This window comes from Phyllostomus hastatus, unplaced genomic scaffold (genome assembly GCF_019186645.2).
Source record: "Phyllostomus hastatus isolate PE091 unplaced genomic scaffold, TTU_PhHast_1.1 phas_scaffold_46, whole genome shotgun sequence".
NCBI classification, from domain to species: domain Eukaryota; kingdom Metazoa; phylum Chordata; class Mammalia; order Chiroptera; family Phyllostomidae; genus Phyllostomus; species Phyllostomus hastatus.
In genome coordinates this window covers 43,477,484-43,492,590 of record NW_025334032.1, presented here as the reverse complement: position 1 = coordinate 43,492,590, position 15,107 = coordinate 43,477,484, and the positions used below count along the sequence as shown (strand labels likewise).

Below are 15,107 nucleotides of genomic sequence, written 5' to 3'. Positions count from 1 at the left end.
CCTCCCTTCTCTCTGGACAGTTTGGAGCCTCACCGAGCCTCTGTCACTGCAATAAACTTCCAAATAGGTTGCTCTGTCAGTTTACCTAGCCGCCCCAGCCAATCCCTGAGTGTTCCTAATAAAACTAGAATCCAATTTTGCATGGATTAAGGAGTGTGTTCCACCCCTTTGTGCTGCCAACATGCCCGTGCACCTACACAATGTCATTATCACTCATGAAAGCCAAACATGGTATTTATGCTAAGTCAGAGAACTTAGAATACTCTAATATTAGAGCTAGAAAGGAGCCTAGAGATGATCTAAATTGATATTGTGCAATGAGTATTCCATAATGAAGTTCAGAATAGCCCCCTGGGAAATGTGTTAGAAATGCAGATGTCCAGGGTCCCCTCCACCTGACCAAACTAAATTCCCCTCAGTGGCTCTAGATGTCTGCATTTTAAAGCCACTCTCCAAGTTGGTTTGGTGCACAATATTGATTGAGAGTCTCCTGGCTTGCATCCAGCTGGTCTACGTGCTACCGATATTAGAGGAAGACGGCTGTCCTGCCTGTGTTCAGAGCTCTAGTTAGCAGCACTTCTAGAGATTTAAAGCCTAAATCCAGACCTGCTGCTTCCATGTTCAGTAGTATCTCACTGCCCTGCATTTTTACACCTGATGGGAGGATTTGAGAAGGTATGACCACACGATTCATTGTTCTCATCAGTTCTATGGAGCAAAGTATGGTCCCAGCAAGTAAAAAGCTCGCCCATTGGTGAGGGAGGTAAATGTATGTTCAGCAAACCATCACACCAAATGGTAAACATTATACTGTGAGCAGAGCACCCCGGGTGTTCAGACCAGGAGTGGGTGGTGATTAATCATTAATTAGCAGGGCTAGTAAAGCCTGGGAAGTGTTCACTAACAAAATGTGTGGTTACTAACTAAGCTGGCTGGTTTCTCAATATAGTCTGTCTCATTGTAACAATATACACAGTTCTTTGTTCATAGACTTTAATCTACTGCCAATGTGTTTGTAGCTTATGTTCCCATTTAACAAAGATTCCTGGTCAAAACTGTGCCCACATCCTCCTAATGAACTGAGTGTCCAACAAAATAAGGATTCCCGTGTCCTTATGAAGTCCATTGTGTATCCATAGAATGCCTCTGTCTGTGAGTGCCCTTAATGAGGACAGAGGGCACTTGGCGCCCAGACAAAGACATTTCGCTGTGTGAGAGAGCCGCAGACGGAAGTCTCCTCTGCCTCTGGGACAGGAAGCCAAGCTTTCTTCTCTCATCAGCCATGAGGATTGCTGTCCACCTCGTTTCCGTTCTCTTCTTCATGAGCCAAGTCCCACCAGGTAACAAGATAAACTTCGTGGAAGCCTTGGTAACAGCAGGGTGCCTGGACCTTCCAGGGATCCTGTGCTCAGAGCTGAGGCCCCATTGCCTGTGCACTGAGGAGGGGTCTCATACCAAATCTGGAAGACACATTGGCTGAGAGACTGGCAGTTGTGTCTCATCTGGCCTCCTCCGTAGGCACTCTCAGATGAAATGAAGTCAGGGTTGTTTCAAGTGCCTGAAACCCTATTTGCTCCATCTCTAAAAATAAGTTTAATTAGGCAGGCTTATTAGCAGCTTCTAGATCCAGATAACAAAAATAATGGTACATTGTCCTACTAAATCTTGATCTACAAAACCCCTCTACTTACTTTCAGCAAAAGGTTTGCAGAGGCTGAGTTACCCTAAGATGCTGGCATCATCAGAGCTACAGCAAAGCTCTAGGGGCCTCGGCAGAAGGCTTTAGTGAGGGGATCTCTTTAAAAGGTTTACTTTGAGTCCAAGAAATCTCCAACTGGTTGTCCCTCTTTAATGTTTGTTCCCTGGGCTTCACTCTGCCCCAGGGAGAGTGAGATGATGCTCCATCTCAGCCGCTGGCCTGTCCTCCTCATTTTCAACACCCAGTCCCCTAAAGTAGAACTTGAACTTGAACGCAGGGGCCACAGATGACCCTGCAGTAGAATGCACCTGCCTGCATCCAACGTGCACACATGGCCCCCAGGGGTGATGCATCTGGGTGCACGTCTCCTCCCTTTCACCCAAGGAGGTGACTAGATACCCAAAAGAGATCAGGAAATTTCCTACAACCCCTGGATGTGTAGATCAAACAGGAATAAGGAACTTACTGCTCTACATCAAGCAGAATTTTTTATCTTTTCCTGAGAACTCAGGGCCTCAAGGGTTGGGAAGGTGTAGCAAAGTAGTCAGAGATTGTGTAGATGTGGACGACCCTTTTACATTTTAAGGAGTTGCTGATTGCTATGCTTTCTGTTGTCTGAAAAAGGACACTTCCCAACATTTTCAACAGAAGATATACTGGGGGGCATGCCTATGCTTGTTGAATCCAGACTTTCCAATCTAAATCTGGGTTTTGAAGAGCTACTTACTGTGAACCAGTAGATAATACTTCAGGTTTGGGGGGCTTGGGCAACGCAGCTTGCGGGGCACATTTTAACTGTTTTGGGAGAACTAATCTGGAGGAAGTGGAGGGGGAGGTTGAGGTTGGGGGAGACTGGAGGTGGGAGAACAGTTCCGTTTCTCAGGTACACATTAATTAAGCATCACTCCGTGCATTACTAGGAAGCCACATACAAAAAAACAAACAAACAGGTGTGATGGCCTTGACTTCTAAGTCAAAGGCCGGCCACCTTGGTTGCTATATAGTCTGGGGAACAGTCAACGAACCCCACAACAGAGCACTCACATGGGATGGAGGAGGGGCTTTGTAAATGAGAACCGTGAGAAATAAAACACGACCAGCAGAAAGGCAAACGCCAAAAGCACCACACGAGTCGCACCTGGAGAAAAGACCTGTCCTCCACACTTGAGGCACCAAGCCTTAAAGGACCAGGCTGTGGGGCCAGCATTGCAGGGGGAGCCATTACTGTCAGGGTGTGTGGCCCACCTCCAGGACAGTAATAGATTAGGGCATAAATCACATTGGAGTCAATGTTTTTTAACAGGTATATCTGTTCTGCCCTCAAGAAGAACTCTTAAGGCATGCTACGGTTTCTGGCACAGGGTCGCCACCTCAAAGGCCAGAGCCAGGGAGACCAGGCGCATGGGCAGCATGTGGGCGGCAGGAAGGCTGACATGGGCACCACCCGCACACTTGGTGTGCAGCCACAGTGTCCCTTCTCCCAGGAGACAGCCTCCTTTCCATCTCTGCAGGTCTACAGTTCAGCCCCACATAGGAAAGACACGGGGAGAGGGAGAGGGACAATGAGGTTTCTTTAACAAGGCTCCTTCACTCCAGGGAAATCAGCAGCACAGGACTGACTGCAAGTAAAACAGGATCTGCTCCATCGGCACTGGGAAATACTGAGGAGTGAGAAAGGCTGGGACAACCCAGGGTGTGGATGGCCCTGGGACTTTGAAAGGGGTAGGGTGACCTGGGTCTGGCCTGTTGTCCCTTCGATGCACCTAGCATTGCCAGATTTTTGCCCCCAATCCACATTTTTGTGTGAAAGCAGAAGTTTTAAGTGTTCGCTTAAGGGATCACTGATAACAAAAACAACAGTCCACGCAAGGTTGTTTCCAGACACTCCCCCTCCGTGTGATTCCATAGTTCAGGGAGATGAAGAAGCAGTTACAACATCCCTCTTCTCTGTGCAGCTGTGGGCAGGTTCAAGGAGATCTGCGAGCGTCCCAATGGCTCCTGCCAGAACTTCTGCATCGAAACGGAAATCCATGTTGGGCGATGTCTGAACGGCCAGGCGTGCTGCTTGCCGATGGGGCACCACCCACGCATCGACCTCACAACACCCAGTGGGGAGGACTGAGGCCTTTTGGGAGTATTGTGTTTGGATGTCTTTTCTTTTCCTCTCTCATTCTCAGTCTCTCTCTCCTGCTATCTTTCATGGTGATTCTGACTGAGTCCTTAATAAATAATAAAGCCAGCCCAGCAAACACAAAGCCTACTTTACATATCTGTGTGCTGTATTTTCCTTCCATTGCTGTTGGGTTGCCATCTGTCTGTCTGGTGTGGATGAGGCCCTGATGGAGCTCTGGGCTGCGTGGGGACACTGTCATCATCCCCATCGTCTGTGCCTGGGCCTGGCACGCTCCACCCTCCCCTGGGGTGACTGCTGTCCCCCTGCAGAAATTCCCTGCCTTGTTCCACGCAGCCTGTGGGGCTCCGTTCCCAACAGGGCAGCCCATGGGACACACACACTCAGAGCCCCCTGCACCAATCAGACATGACCAGGAGTCTGTGGCATGGGCAGGGTCACACCTGGAGACAAGACCTGACCTCCCCAGCATCTTCAAAGGCAGTGATCTGGGCCTTTCCATGTGCCCCTGGCTGGGACACATGGAATTTCTCTGGTCCCCACTTTTCACTGGGCATGGCCACTCACTTTTCCTCCTTCCCAGGAGACCATGGCATCAGCTTCATAAGCTGCCCTAACTAATTCCTGCGGACTTAGTGGCTTAAGGCAGAAAGAATGTATTAGCTGCGAGTTCGGCAGGGCCAGAGTCTGACCTGCATCTCAGTGAACCGAGGTCAAGGCTCAGTGGGCAGGGCTGCGTTCCCTTCTGGAGAGTGTTCCCTTCCTCCATGATCATGACGTTAATGAGGGGCCACTGCCATTCATCACCAGCAGCCAGGTTTCATCCCTCTTTACACCCAGCAATGGGCTTCCCTCCTCATCACATCCTACTGCTCAGCCCCATCTCCCTCCTCTCTTGTAGAGCCCTGTGAGCACAGTGCGCTTGTCCGGACAAGCCAGGAGAATCTCCCTATTTTGAGGGGCCATGAATAGCAATGTTAATTCCACCTATGACCTCAACGGCCCTTTGCCATGTAGGGACATCTGCAGTTATGGGAATGAGAATATGGCCTTCTCTGGCAGAGAGGGAGTGACACTATTTTTACTGTGACAGCCACTGCATGCTTCCCCACACATCACCCTTCTGTTCAATGCAGAGATGGTTTTTAGTTGCTCTGTGTGAAGAAACTTATTGTTAGCATTTCTTGGGGAGATAAGAAGTTGTACAGGTCTCCCTTGGTCACCGGAAGAGTATAGAATCAAAGCATTTTTGTTTTGTGTCTAGAAGTTAGTCATCTTCCAGGTGAAGGTCTGTGCCCTTTGGCCAAGAGCTCCCCAGTTCCTACCTCCCCCACCCCACCCACCCTGGTAACCATGGTTTTGTTCTTCTCTCTGTTACTATGAGTTCCACTGGTTTAGATTCCATATGTGAGATTCCACAGTGTTTGCTTTTTGGGGTCTGACTTATGTCACTTAGTATAATGTCCTCCAGGTTTATCCATGTTGTCACAAACGGCAGGATTTCCTTCCTTTTTATGGCTGAGTTTATACACACACACACACACACACACACACCACATCACATCACATTTGCTGTATTCATTTTTCCATCATGAGCACACAGGTTGTTTCAATGTCTTGACCATTATAAATAATGCTTCAATGAATATGAATGTGCAGTTATATTTGGGGGGTACTGATTTTATTTCCTTTGTATGTACATCTAGAAGTGGAATTGCTGAATCATATGGTAATTCTTTTTTATAGCATTATTTTTTATTTTAATTGTTGTTCAAGTACAGTTTTCTGCCTTTTACCCCATCCCAGCCCACCCCGACAGCCCTCCCCACCTCCCTCCTGTTTCCATTCCCCTGTTATTGTCCATGTGCCCTTTATACTTGTTCCTGAAAACCCTCCCCCTTTTTGCCTGAAACTTCCTCCCCTCTCCCCTCTGGTCACTGTCAGCCTGTTCTCAATTTCAGTGTCTTTGGTTATATTTTGCTTGTTTGTTTTGTTGTTTAGGTTCCTGTTAAAGGTGAGACCATATGGTATTTGTCTTTCACTGCCTGGCTTATTTTGCTTAGCATGATGCTTTCCAGTTCCATCCATGCTGCCGCAAAGGGTAGGAGCTCCTTCTGCTGGAGAGAATTCCATTGTGTAAATGTAGATGTGGTAATTCTTTTGTTAACTTTTTGAGGAGCCTCCATACTGTCTTCCACAGTGGCTGTAACAATTTACAGTCCCACGATCACTGTATAGAGTTTTTTCCATTTTCAACCTTTATTTTAAAAGTGTTCATTCACTTCCTTTCCCCATCTTTTAAATATTTATGTTTTGTTATTGATGAGTTCCTTACATATCCTGCAGATATTAGATGGTAAGCATTATCAGGCATAACTTTACGTACATAAATTCAACAACTTTTTCCCAGGTTCACCAAAGCCAGCAGCAACCTGAAGATGATGGAGTCAACCCCAAGCCCTAAGCATTGTGCAAATAACTAGAAGAAGAAAAGAAAGAAACTTTGCATGAGGCTTAGATGCTGTCAACCAGAGTTCTCAACTGGACATGCTTTTGTCCCCAGGACGTAATTGGCCATGTCTAGAGACACTTCTGGCTGTGTCCAGAATGGTGATGGTGGGTAGAGGCCAAGGATGGTACTAAACACCCTACAATGTGCAGGCATGACCTTCCTTTAAGACAGAATTACCCGCCAAATGTCGACAGGGTTGAGGCTGGAAAACTCCACTCCAGGCTTTGACACGTGAGAAGAAGCACAAGGGGACAAGCACCTGGTCTCTAGAGCACCCCCCACTGGAAGCCCCATCCCTCTGCGTGGGAGGGAGGAGCCCTCACCCCATGTCTGCCCTGCAAATGCTGCGCCTTTAACTCACCAACAGGCAGCATCTGAGAGTCACTCTTGGACAGCCCAGCATAACTGTTAACATTTTTATCTCCCATATTGTTTCTTTCTTGTTTTTGCTTCTCCACCTTTTTCAGGCCCTAACACACTCTGGCCCAATTACCTTCACGTCCAACTGCCCAAAAGCATCCGACTTAATCCTCTCTCAGTCCCATATGGATTCATGGAACTGTTTCCCTAGATTACGTCCCATCTGTCAAAGAAATCGCAGATGAGCTTGCCACATACCCACTTAAAACATTTGCATGTCAAAAATAGTTAAGACTGTAATGAAGACTAAGTAAAACCATGGAATTGCCTTTCCCCATGGTCATGGTGTCCCAATTTCCCTCTTCTATTCTCTGCTCCGGGACATGGGGACTGAGACCGTGCAAATTACATTTATTTCCCAGACTCCTTTGCTGCGGGGCTTCAGTTAGGTTATGCCAAATGACAGGCACCAGCGGGGAGCATGGGGCTGGAGGACAAAGGAAATACCCTCCTTCCTCAGGTTTGGTCCTGTTGCCACTGCCACAGCACTGGCAGCTAGCCTGTGTCCACCGTCTCATGGCGCTCCACACCGACATGCTCACGGCTGCCAAAAAATCTCTTCTCAGAGCCGCAGAGACAGCACCCACAGCTGGGAAGGTGGCCTCCTCCGAGAGCCCTCCCACCCCCGGTGGCGCGGAGGGCTGGATGCTGCCGCCCGCAGCTCTCTCCAGGTCTCCTGTGCGTGAGGTCTGAGCCCTCAACGCCTGCGGAACAAATCCCGACCCAAACCCCTTTGTTCTGCTGCTCCGACGGCCATGACGTCATCCTACAATCCGTAGGACGCGTGGCTGTCGTAGCCTCCCGGGCAAGTGGGCAAGGAGCAATGCAGACTGCTGTCACCGCTCACGGCGGGCAGACCTGCGGAGGTGCCAGACGTGTCCGGATGGACCCTGGGCAACCTAAAACGATAATGTGTAAGGCACAGTCTGCAAGACAGGCTCGACGCTAAACGTCAATGAGACCTATAGTTCACTTTCTATTTCTTACAGAACATGAATAAACCACATGTCAGTTCTCCCCAGACCTCGATAATTCTAAGTGGAAATAGCACAGACATATTTGATCATAAAACAATGTAAATGAAATTTAACTACCAATGATAATTAAAATAAGCATAAAATAATTAAAGAACATTCTTAATCCCTAGAAAGGCAATGAAAAAGAAAGTATTCCTAATAGTGCATTGCTGATTAGATAAGCTAATGTTACTTCTGCCTAATAGGTAGGATTATTAGGTAAGAAGATGTAAACTATAAAATGTTATTCCCCTAAATGAATAAGTCTGACAATGACTGTGTTCTGCAGTGTATCTGCTTAAACAAAATCTCTGCATTTCCCTCTCCTGGACTAATGACACATCACCGCACCCACTACCCACACTCACAAACACAATATTATTTTAGGGACAAACAGGGGCGGAGCAAGGAACTCATGAAGACTGAACATGAACTTAAAAGAGACTGGAATACAAAAGCGACTGTTTTAACAATAAAAGATCAAGATGTAAGATGCATTTTCCTTCTACACATGAATACATTTGCCTTGCTAAAAATACGCCTTAAAACATCTACCAGCATGATGCATAATGAAGAAATAAAAGAAGCTGGTTCTAAAATAAGAATTTCCTATTAGCTTCCATTATTCAAAGTTCTAGGAATTCTTGTCCCCAAAATTAGTCAACAGGGAGTAAGAATAAATAAATAATAAAGTTAAAATGTGAGGAATTCACTGGTGTTTGACAATGTTATTTTTTGACAAGGAGAAAACAGCGCTGAAACCCTTTATGAAGCTGCTATGGGGTGGCAGCTTCGGATGCCAGTCCCCAGACTCCCACCTCCTGGCCCTCTGGACCTGCCCACCCTCTTACCTGGAGCGTAGGGCTGGCCCAGCGGCTTGCTCCTTATGAACAGAATAGGGCCACAGTGATGAGCTCTCCCTGACCTGGGGCTGGGTTTCAGGACACTGAGCTTTCCCTTGTTGGCCTGAAACAGCCAGCCAGCTGCCCTGAGGTGCCCTTTGCTCCATGGTAAGGAGCTGATCATGTCCCACACCTGGGAGGTGACTGAATCCTACCCAGAACCATGCAAGTGCATCGGGGTGCCTGACCTCCAGGAACTAGGAGATAATAAAAGTGGTTTTAAGCCAACAAAATGCAACAAAAAAGTTGTTATGTTTGGGGGTAATTCACTGTGCAGCCATTGGTAACAATATACAGATAGAATCAAAGAAGGTAATTAATTTAAACTTAACATTGAAAATCAAACCAATACCAGCCAGAACCCATGACATAAACTAGTTAGAAGATGCAGGAAGAAGGGGGTGATGGTGGAGGGGTTAGTTCTAGCATTCAGCAAAGTAGATTTCATCCTGATAGTGCAATTTAAGTTAAGGCAGAGTACAATTAGCTACACTGGGAAAAGTGTTGTAAAATGCATAGCTATGATTAAATTTCATCAGTAGAATTCCAAGAAGTTCGTTTTTTCCTCCTTTTATGTGTTTTCTACATTTTTTGTACTCTCAGGTTTTCATTAAAATGCAAACATTTATAAAAATAATAAAAATCTACTTTGGAAGTCCATAAAGTCTAAAGAGAGGTTTCTACCTCACAGTGGTGCTAAAGGATGAATTAACTACCGACCTTTTTGTGGAGCTCTTCCTGACATCCTCATTGTCCCTTCCCCATGGCTACCCCTTTGGCAGGAAGAACCACGGTCCCTTTGGGGCTATTGTGTTCTTTACATACAGACATCACTGCGTGCATCCCTTTATCTTTTCATTCCCCGTTATCCCACTTGATGTAGCTGATATGACCTCACTTTACAACCCTGCGTGCCATACAATGAGCTGTAAAGGACGGGCAGTGGTCACGCCAGCATACACTGATTGTAGGACACCCTGATTCCCCGGGAACAGCACCACTGACTTCGCTTTCTCATCCGCTGAGTTCCCAGCACAGTGTGTACTTTTGTGCCTGGAGGTTTCCTGGGGAAGACTGAGCTATTGTCTCTTTGTCAGGCTCTACTAACCAAGAACAAACCACAGGCCCAGGGAATATCATAAAAAGCCAGGGGGCTGCCATGCTCAGAGACTCCAGGCTCTGACCATCTGATGCCTCTCCACTGGCCGGCCAACCATGATTCACTGTGTACTTCTCTCCACTCTCCTTTTTCTGACTCTCTTACCCCCAGGTAAGGAGGTGGTTGGCCGCTGGGGTCTGCGGTTTAGAAGGTTATCCAGCAGGCCAGACAGGCCCCTGGCACTAGTCTATTGGAATCATAAACCTAACATCAAGAGCTTCACCAGGACTATAACAGGGTAAGATAGTTGTCCATACTTTCTGTCTACAATTCCTCACCTGTCATTTTCCCTTAAAAACACCCCCATCAGGCACCTCCCTGGTCCTTTCCCCTGCTCCTGAGCCTGCTTTGTCAACGTCATCAAAAATCGCCACATTGCTAGGCCCAAGGGCCATTTCTCAAGGTGGTCTTCTGCGGCCCATCACCAGCACTTGCACGGGAGGTCATTCTTCCTCTTAACGCACTTTCTTCAGTTGGCTTCCAGGGTAGCACGTCCTTGATCTGCTCCCCTGGAGGCGTGTCCTCCATTGTCTTTGCGCCTTTTCTCCCATCACTCTTTACACTGGGCAGAGCCAGCCTCTGTTCCAGGTCCTCTGCTCCTCTCTCTCTCCATCCAGTCCGTGGGGCTGGTCCCACCCTTTTAAATTGTCCTCCTGGATGTCTCTCTTGAACTCCAGACTTGGAATGAATCTCCAGTGGTGTAACTGACATCTCTAGTGGGATGTTTAATTTCAAAATTAATATATCCAAAAATGAACTTCTGAATTTTTTCCCCACGAACCTCCCCTGTGTCGCTTTCTCCCACCACAGGGTACCAAGGCCAGCATTCTGTGAGGCCTCGCTTGGCCCTTCTGCACTGTCCACACTCAGCAAACTTCATCCGCACCCTAGAAGGTGTCTCTCAGGCCTCCTGGCCCACGACCAGTGTGACATAGTGAGCCCAAACTCAGTGAAAGGCCAGAGTGTTTACAGAATTTCTGTCTTTTGTAGCTGAATAATATTCCAATGTTGCATACATATACTACTTTTTCTTCGTCCATCAACGGATTCAACACCTGTCTTGATGATGGAAAAGTAGGTTGTTTTTATGTCTTCACTATTGCTGCAATGAAAATAAGAATGCAGATATCTGTTGGAGGTAGCGATTTCTTCTCTTGGGTCACAACTTAAAAATTTTTGAGGAATCTCCATATTGTTTTCCACAGTGGCTGTGTCAATTTACCTTTCACCAACAATGCACCAGTACTTGTTAGTTCTTGTGTTTTTGATTATGGCCATTCTGACAGGTGCAAGGTGATAGCTCATTGTGGATTTGATTTGCAGTCGCATGAATATTAGTGATGCTGAACACCTTGCCATGTGCTCGGTGGCTATCTGTATGTCTTCTTTGGAAAAATGTCTATTCAAGTGTTCTGTCCACATTTTAAATGGGTGATTTTTCTGCTATTGACTTACCTGGGTTCCTTACATATCTGGATATTAACCCCTTACCAGATACATGGTTTGCACATCTTTTTCCATTCTGTAGGTTTCTTCTTTCATTTAATTGATAATTTTATTTTCTGTGAAGAAATTTTTAATTTCATGTAGTCTTGGTTATATTTTTTTTATGGTTTGTGCTTTTGGTATCATACTCAAAGATCATTGTCAAGACCAACGTTAAGGAAATTTCTTCCTATGTTTTCTTCCACAATATTTATGGCTTCAGGTCTTACACTGAAACTTTCAATCCACTGCAAGTTGATTTTTGTGAGTGGTGTAAGATAAGGGCCTGGTTCTGCTGTTTTGCCGGTGGATACCCAGTTTTCCCAACACACCATTTATTGAAGAGACTATCCTTTCCTCATTGAGTATTCTTGGCTCTCTTGTCAGACATTAGCTGACCATATACACATAGGTTTATTTTGGGGCTCTCAATGCAGTTTCATCAATCTGTTGTTATAGCAATACCCCACTGTTTTGGTTAATATAGCTTTGGAATATAGTTTGACCTCAGGAAATGGGATGCCTTCACCTTTGTTCTACTTTCTCAAAATTTCCTTGGCTATTTTTTTTTTTTTGGTGGTACCATATGAATTTTAGGAACATTTTCCAATACACTCCATCTACACAGGTCTTTCTGGTCTTCAAATAAACTAAGTCAGAAAAATGAATGTCTCTTTCATTTTCATCATTCAGACCTCACTTCAAAAGCTACATCCTCCTCAGAAAACCTCTCCTGTCCCTTTTATCAACTCCAACATCCAGACCTTTCCTGGTCCATTATCGTATTACTTTGTTCTAAAAACCTGCCACTTTCTAAAATTATCTTATCCATGTATTTTAACATTGTCATAATGAACTAACAAGCAGAACAGTGACAGAGCCACAGACAGAGAGCAGGTTGACAGGCGTTGGGGGGATGTGGGGTGGGAGGAAAAGACTGAGAAAAAAAAAGACTCATGGATGTGGGGATATGGACAACACCGTGCTGATGGCCGGGGAGGGAGGGGTAGGGAGGGATGGGGGCGGTGAGTGGGTGATGGAAGGAGACTTGCCTTGGGGTGATGTTTACAGTTTAGAGATGATGTGTTGTGGAACTGTGCACCTGAAACCATCATGATTGTGTTCATCAGTGTCACCCCAATAAATTGAGTAAAGAGCAAATAAGACAGTGGACACGACAGAGCCCCTAACCAGAGCCTTTGTCCACCGTGTTTTCTCCACATGGGAATGCTTGACCCAGAACTCAACTGCTCTCACACTGAGAGTGGGCTTACTGGTAGACTAATTATCTCCTTGATGCTCTCTTTGTGCAGCGAGAGGTGGTTTGGGTGCTTCTGAAACCACTTGTCTAAATCTGTCGGGCATCTGCAGAAGAGACATCTGCAAAAGAACAGAGGATACAATTGGCGCCTGCCGCAGAAGGTGGAAATGCTGCAGAGCCTGGTGGATACTGCTACCAATCCCCACACCGGTTGTGTATTCGGAATACCAAGCACCTCTTCGTGCTAAAGTGAAATGAAATGAAGAAATTGAAAGCATCCCAAGGAAAATTCTAAACACATTTAGACTATATATCTTGATTTATTCCAGCTTTATTACCAATTCTTATTATTTGTAGACCATTGGTGACCAGTTCTTAGGGGTCAACAAGAATAAACATTATTGAAAAGTCTACCCAGATGCTACCTCTTTGTGACTCATTTTCAGATCCAAACAATGTGTTTAGAAGTGAGAATGCCCATTTATTTAATGATACATTTTTTTATTAAAAATTGTCACAAAAAGACCAAAAGGTTAACAAAAAAGTTACAAAGGTGGAAATATAATGATAGAAAACATAATTAATAGACACACGGAGAAAATGCCCAGGCAAAACACAAAGAAAATCCAGGACATATCAGGAAAGAGAAGAAATGGACATAAAGAAAGGGCAGGAAATTGGAAGAGGGCAAGAGGAATAATTTGAGATAATACACAAAGGTGATGAGTGTATGGCTGATAACCAGAAAGAGACAAAGACCAGAGAGGTTGGAGAACAACAGGAATGTATGTGAGCCCTCAGCTAACAAACGGACACTCATGTGACTCCTATGAAGAAACATTGTGACCACTTAGGTTCCTGATGTTTTACACACTGAGAAACATAATTCCTTCATAAAACTGGACTGTCTTATGAAGCATTTTTTAAAGGATCTTATTAATGTATCTTTAGAGATAGGGGAAGGGAGAGAGAAAGGCAGGGAGAGAAACACTGACACGTGAGAGAAACATCGATCAGTTGCCTCTTATACATGCCCCGACTGGGACAGACCCTGCAGCCCAAGCATGTGCCCTGACTGAGTGTCAAACTGGTAACCTTTGGCTTTGCAGGACGATTTCCAATCAACTGAGCCATGCTGGCCAGGGCACGATATTTATGAACTCTATTTATTTTTTAATTCTCAGTGTGGACATTTTCCACAATAATTTGATGCAGTCTTGACTAGGTTTAGGGAAAAAACTGACCTTTAAACAGAGGATTGAGGCCGTAGGCAAGGAACTAAGTGCATACATAGTGAGAGAGCCTTTTTGGTCTCTCCACTCTCTGGGGGCACCAGGAACTGTTCATGTATCAACACCTTCTTGAGTAAGCTTTGGGGTCTGGGTATTTCAAAAGTGGTGTCTACTTTAGATAAAGTATATTCATTGCTATGAAATATTTAGGAATGCTATTGTCATTATGTTTTATAAGTTTAAAATAAAAATGCTGTAACCTCAAGGGAAAGATCTGTAATAATTGCACCATAGGACATGAGGTCAATGCATACTAGCTGCTGGAAGACATCAAATTGTGAAAGACAACAGCAAGGGAATAAGCAAGGAATAATGGATCTACAGAATCATCAGAGAATGAACAAAATAGCAACAGTTATTTTTAACACACATGGATTAAATTCTGCAATCAAAACATACAGAATGGCTGAATTAATTTAAAAAATAAGACCCAATAATATGCTGCTTGCAAAATATTCACTTCAGATTTAAAGCCACACATAGACATTGTAGTCAAGGAACATGAAAAGATACTTCAAGCAAATGGTGACCAAAATAAACAAGGGTAGCTAGCTATTCTTTCTGTCAGACAAAATAGACTTGAAACTAAAAGTGGTAAAAAGAGATAAAGAAATTCATGATGTAATAATAAAGGGGTCAATCTCTCAAGGAGATATAAAAATTGTAAATATTTAAGTGCCCAACATCAGAGCACATATATACACATATAAAGCAAAACCTAGTAGTGCTAAGGGCAGTAATAAATAGCAATACAGTAGTAGCCTAGCTCTGTAATGCCTCACTCTTAACAATAGATAGAGCATCCAAGATAGAACAGCAATGAGAAAACAACAGATGTGAATAACGCTACAACCAAATGAACCTAACAGACAGATTTAGAACATTCTTTCTGACAACAGCAGGACACCCATTCTTCTCGAGCATGCGTGGAACATTTTCCAGTGTAGGCCACATTTTAGGCCACAGAAAAAAAGTATTAGCTATTGTGAAAAAATTGCAATCATATCAAGTGTTTTCCTCAACCATGGGGGCATGAAACTAGAAATCAACAACAGATGAAAAACTGGAAAACTCCTACATAACAGCCAATGGATCAAGAAGAAATTAGTTAACAAACATCACAATGATGAAAAGTCATCAAAATAGAAGAGATTAAAGTATATATAAGTATTTTATTTAAAAAGTCTGATAGCACAAATGAAAGTTTATAAATAAAAAAAGAATTTATAT

The 15,107-nt window shown here is 44.7% G+C and overlaps 2 protein-coding genes across 2 annotated transcripts; both read left to right on the top strand.

Moving 5' to 3' along the window:
* The first annotated feature begins 1,227 nt into the window (after positions 1–1,227).
* On the top strand, positions 1,228–3,821 carry DEFB108B (defensin beta 108B). The gene is made up of 2 exons (XM_045821259.1): positions 1,228–1,340; positions 3,655–3,821. The coding sequence occupies exons 1-2, from the start codon at positions 1,283–1,285 to the stop codon at positions 3,819–3,821; spliced, it is 225 nt and encodes a 74-aa protein (XP_045677215.1). The 5' UTR covers positions 1,228–1,282.
* Positions 3,822–9,895: 6,074 nt separating this feature from the next.
* On the top strand, positions 9,896–12,843 carry DEFB109B (defensin beta 109B). Its single transcript, XM_045821257.1, has 2 exons — positions 9,896–9,950; positions 12,638–12,843. Exons 1-2 carry the CDS (start codon positions 9,896–9,898, stop codon positions 12,841–12,843), a joined length of 261 nt encoding a protein of 86 aa, XP_045677213.1.
* Positions 12,844–15,107: the final 2,264 nt, after the last annotated feature.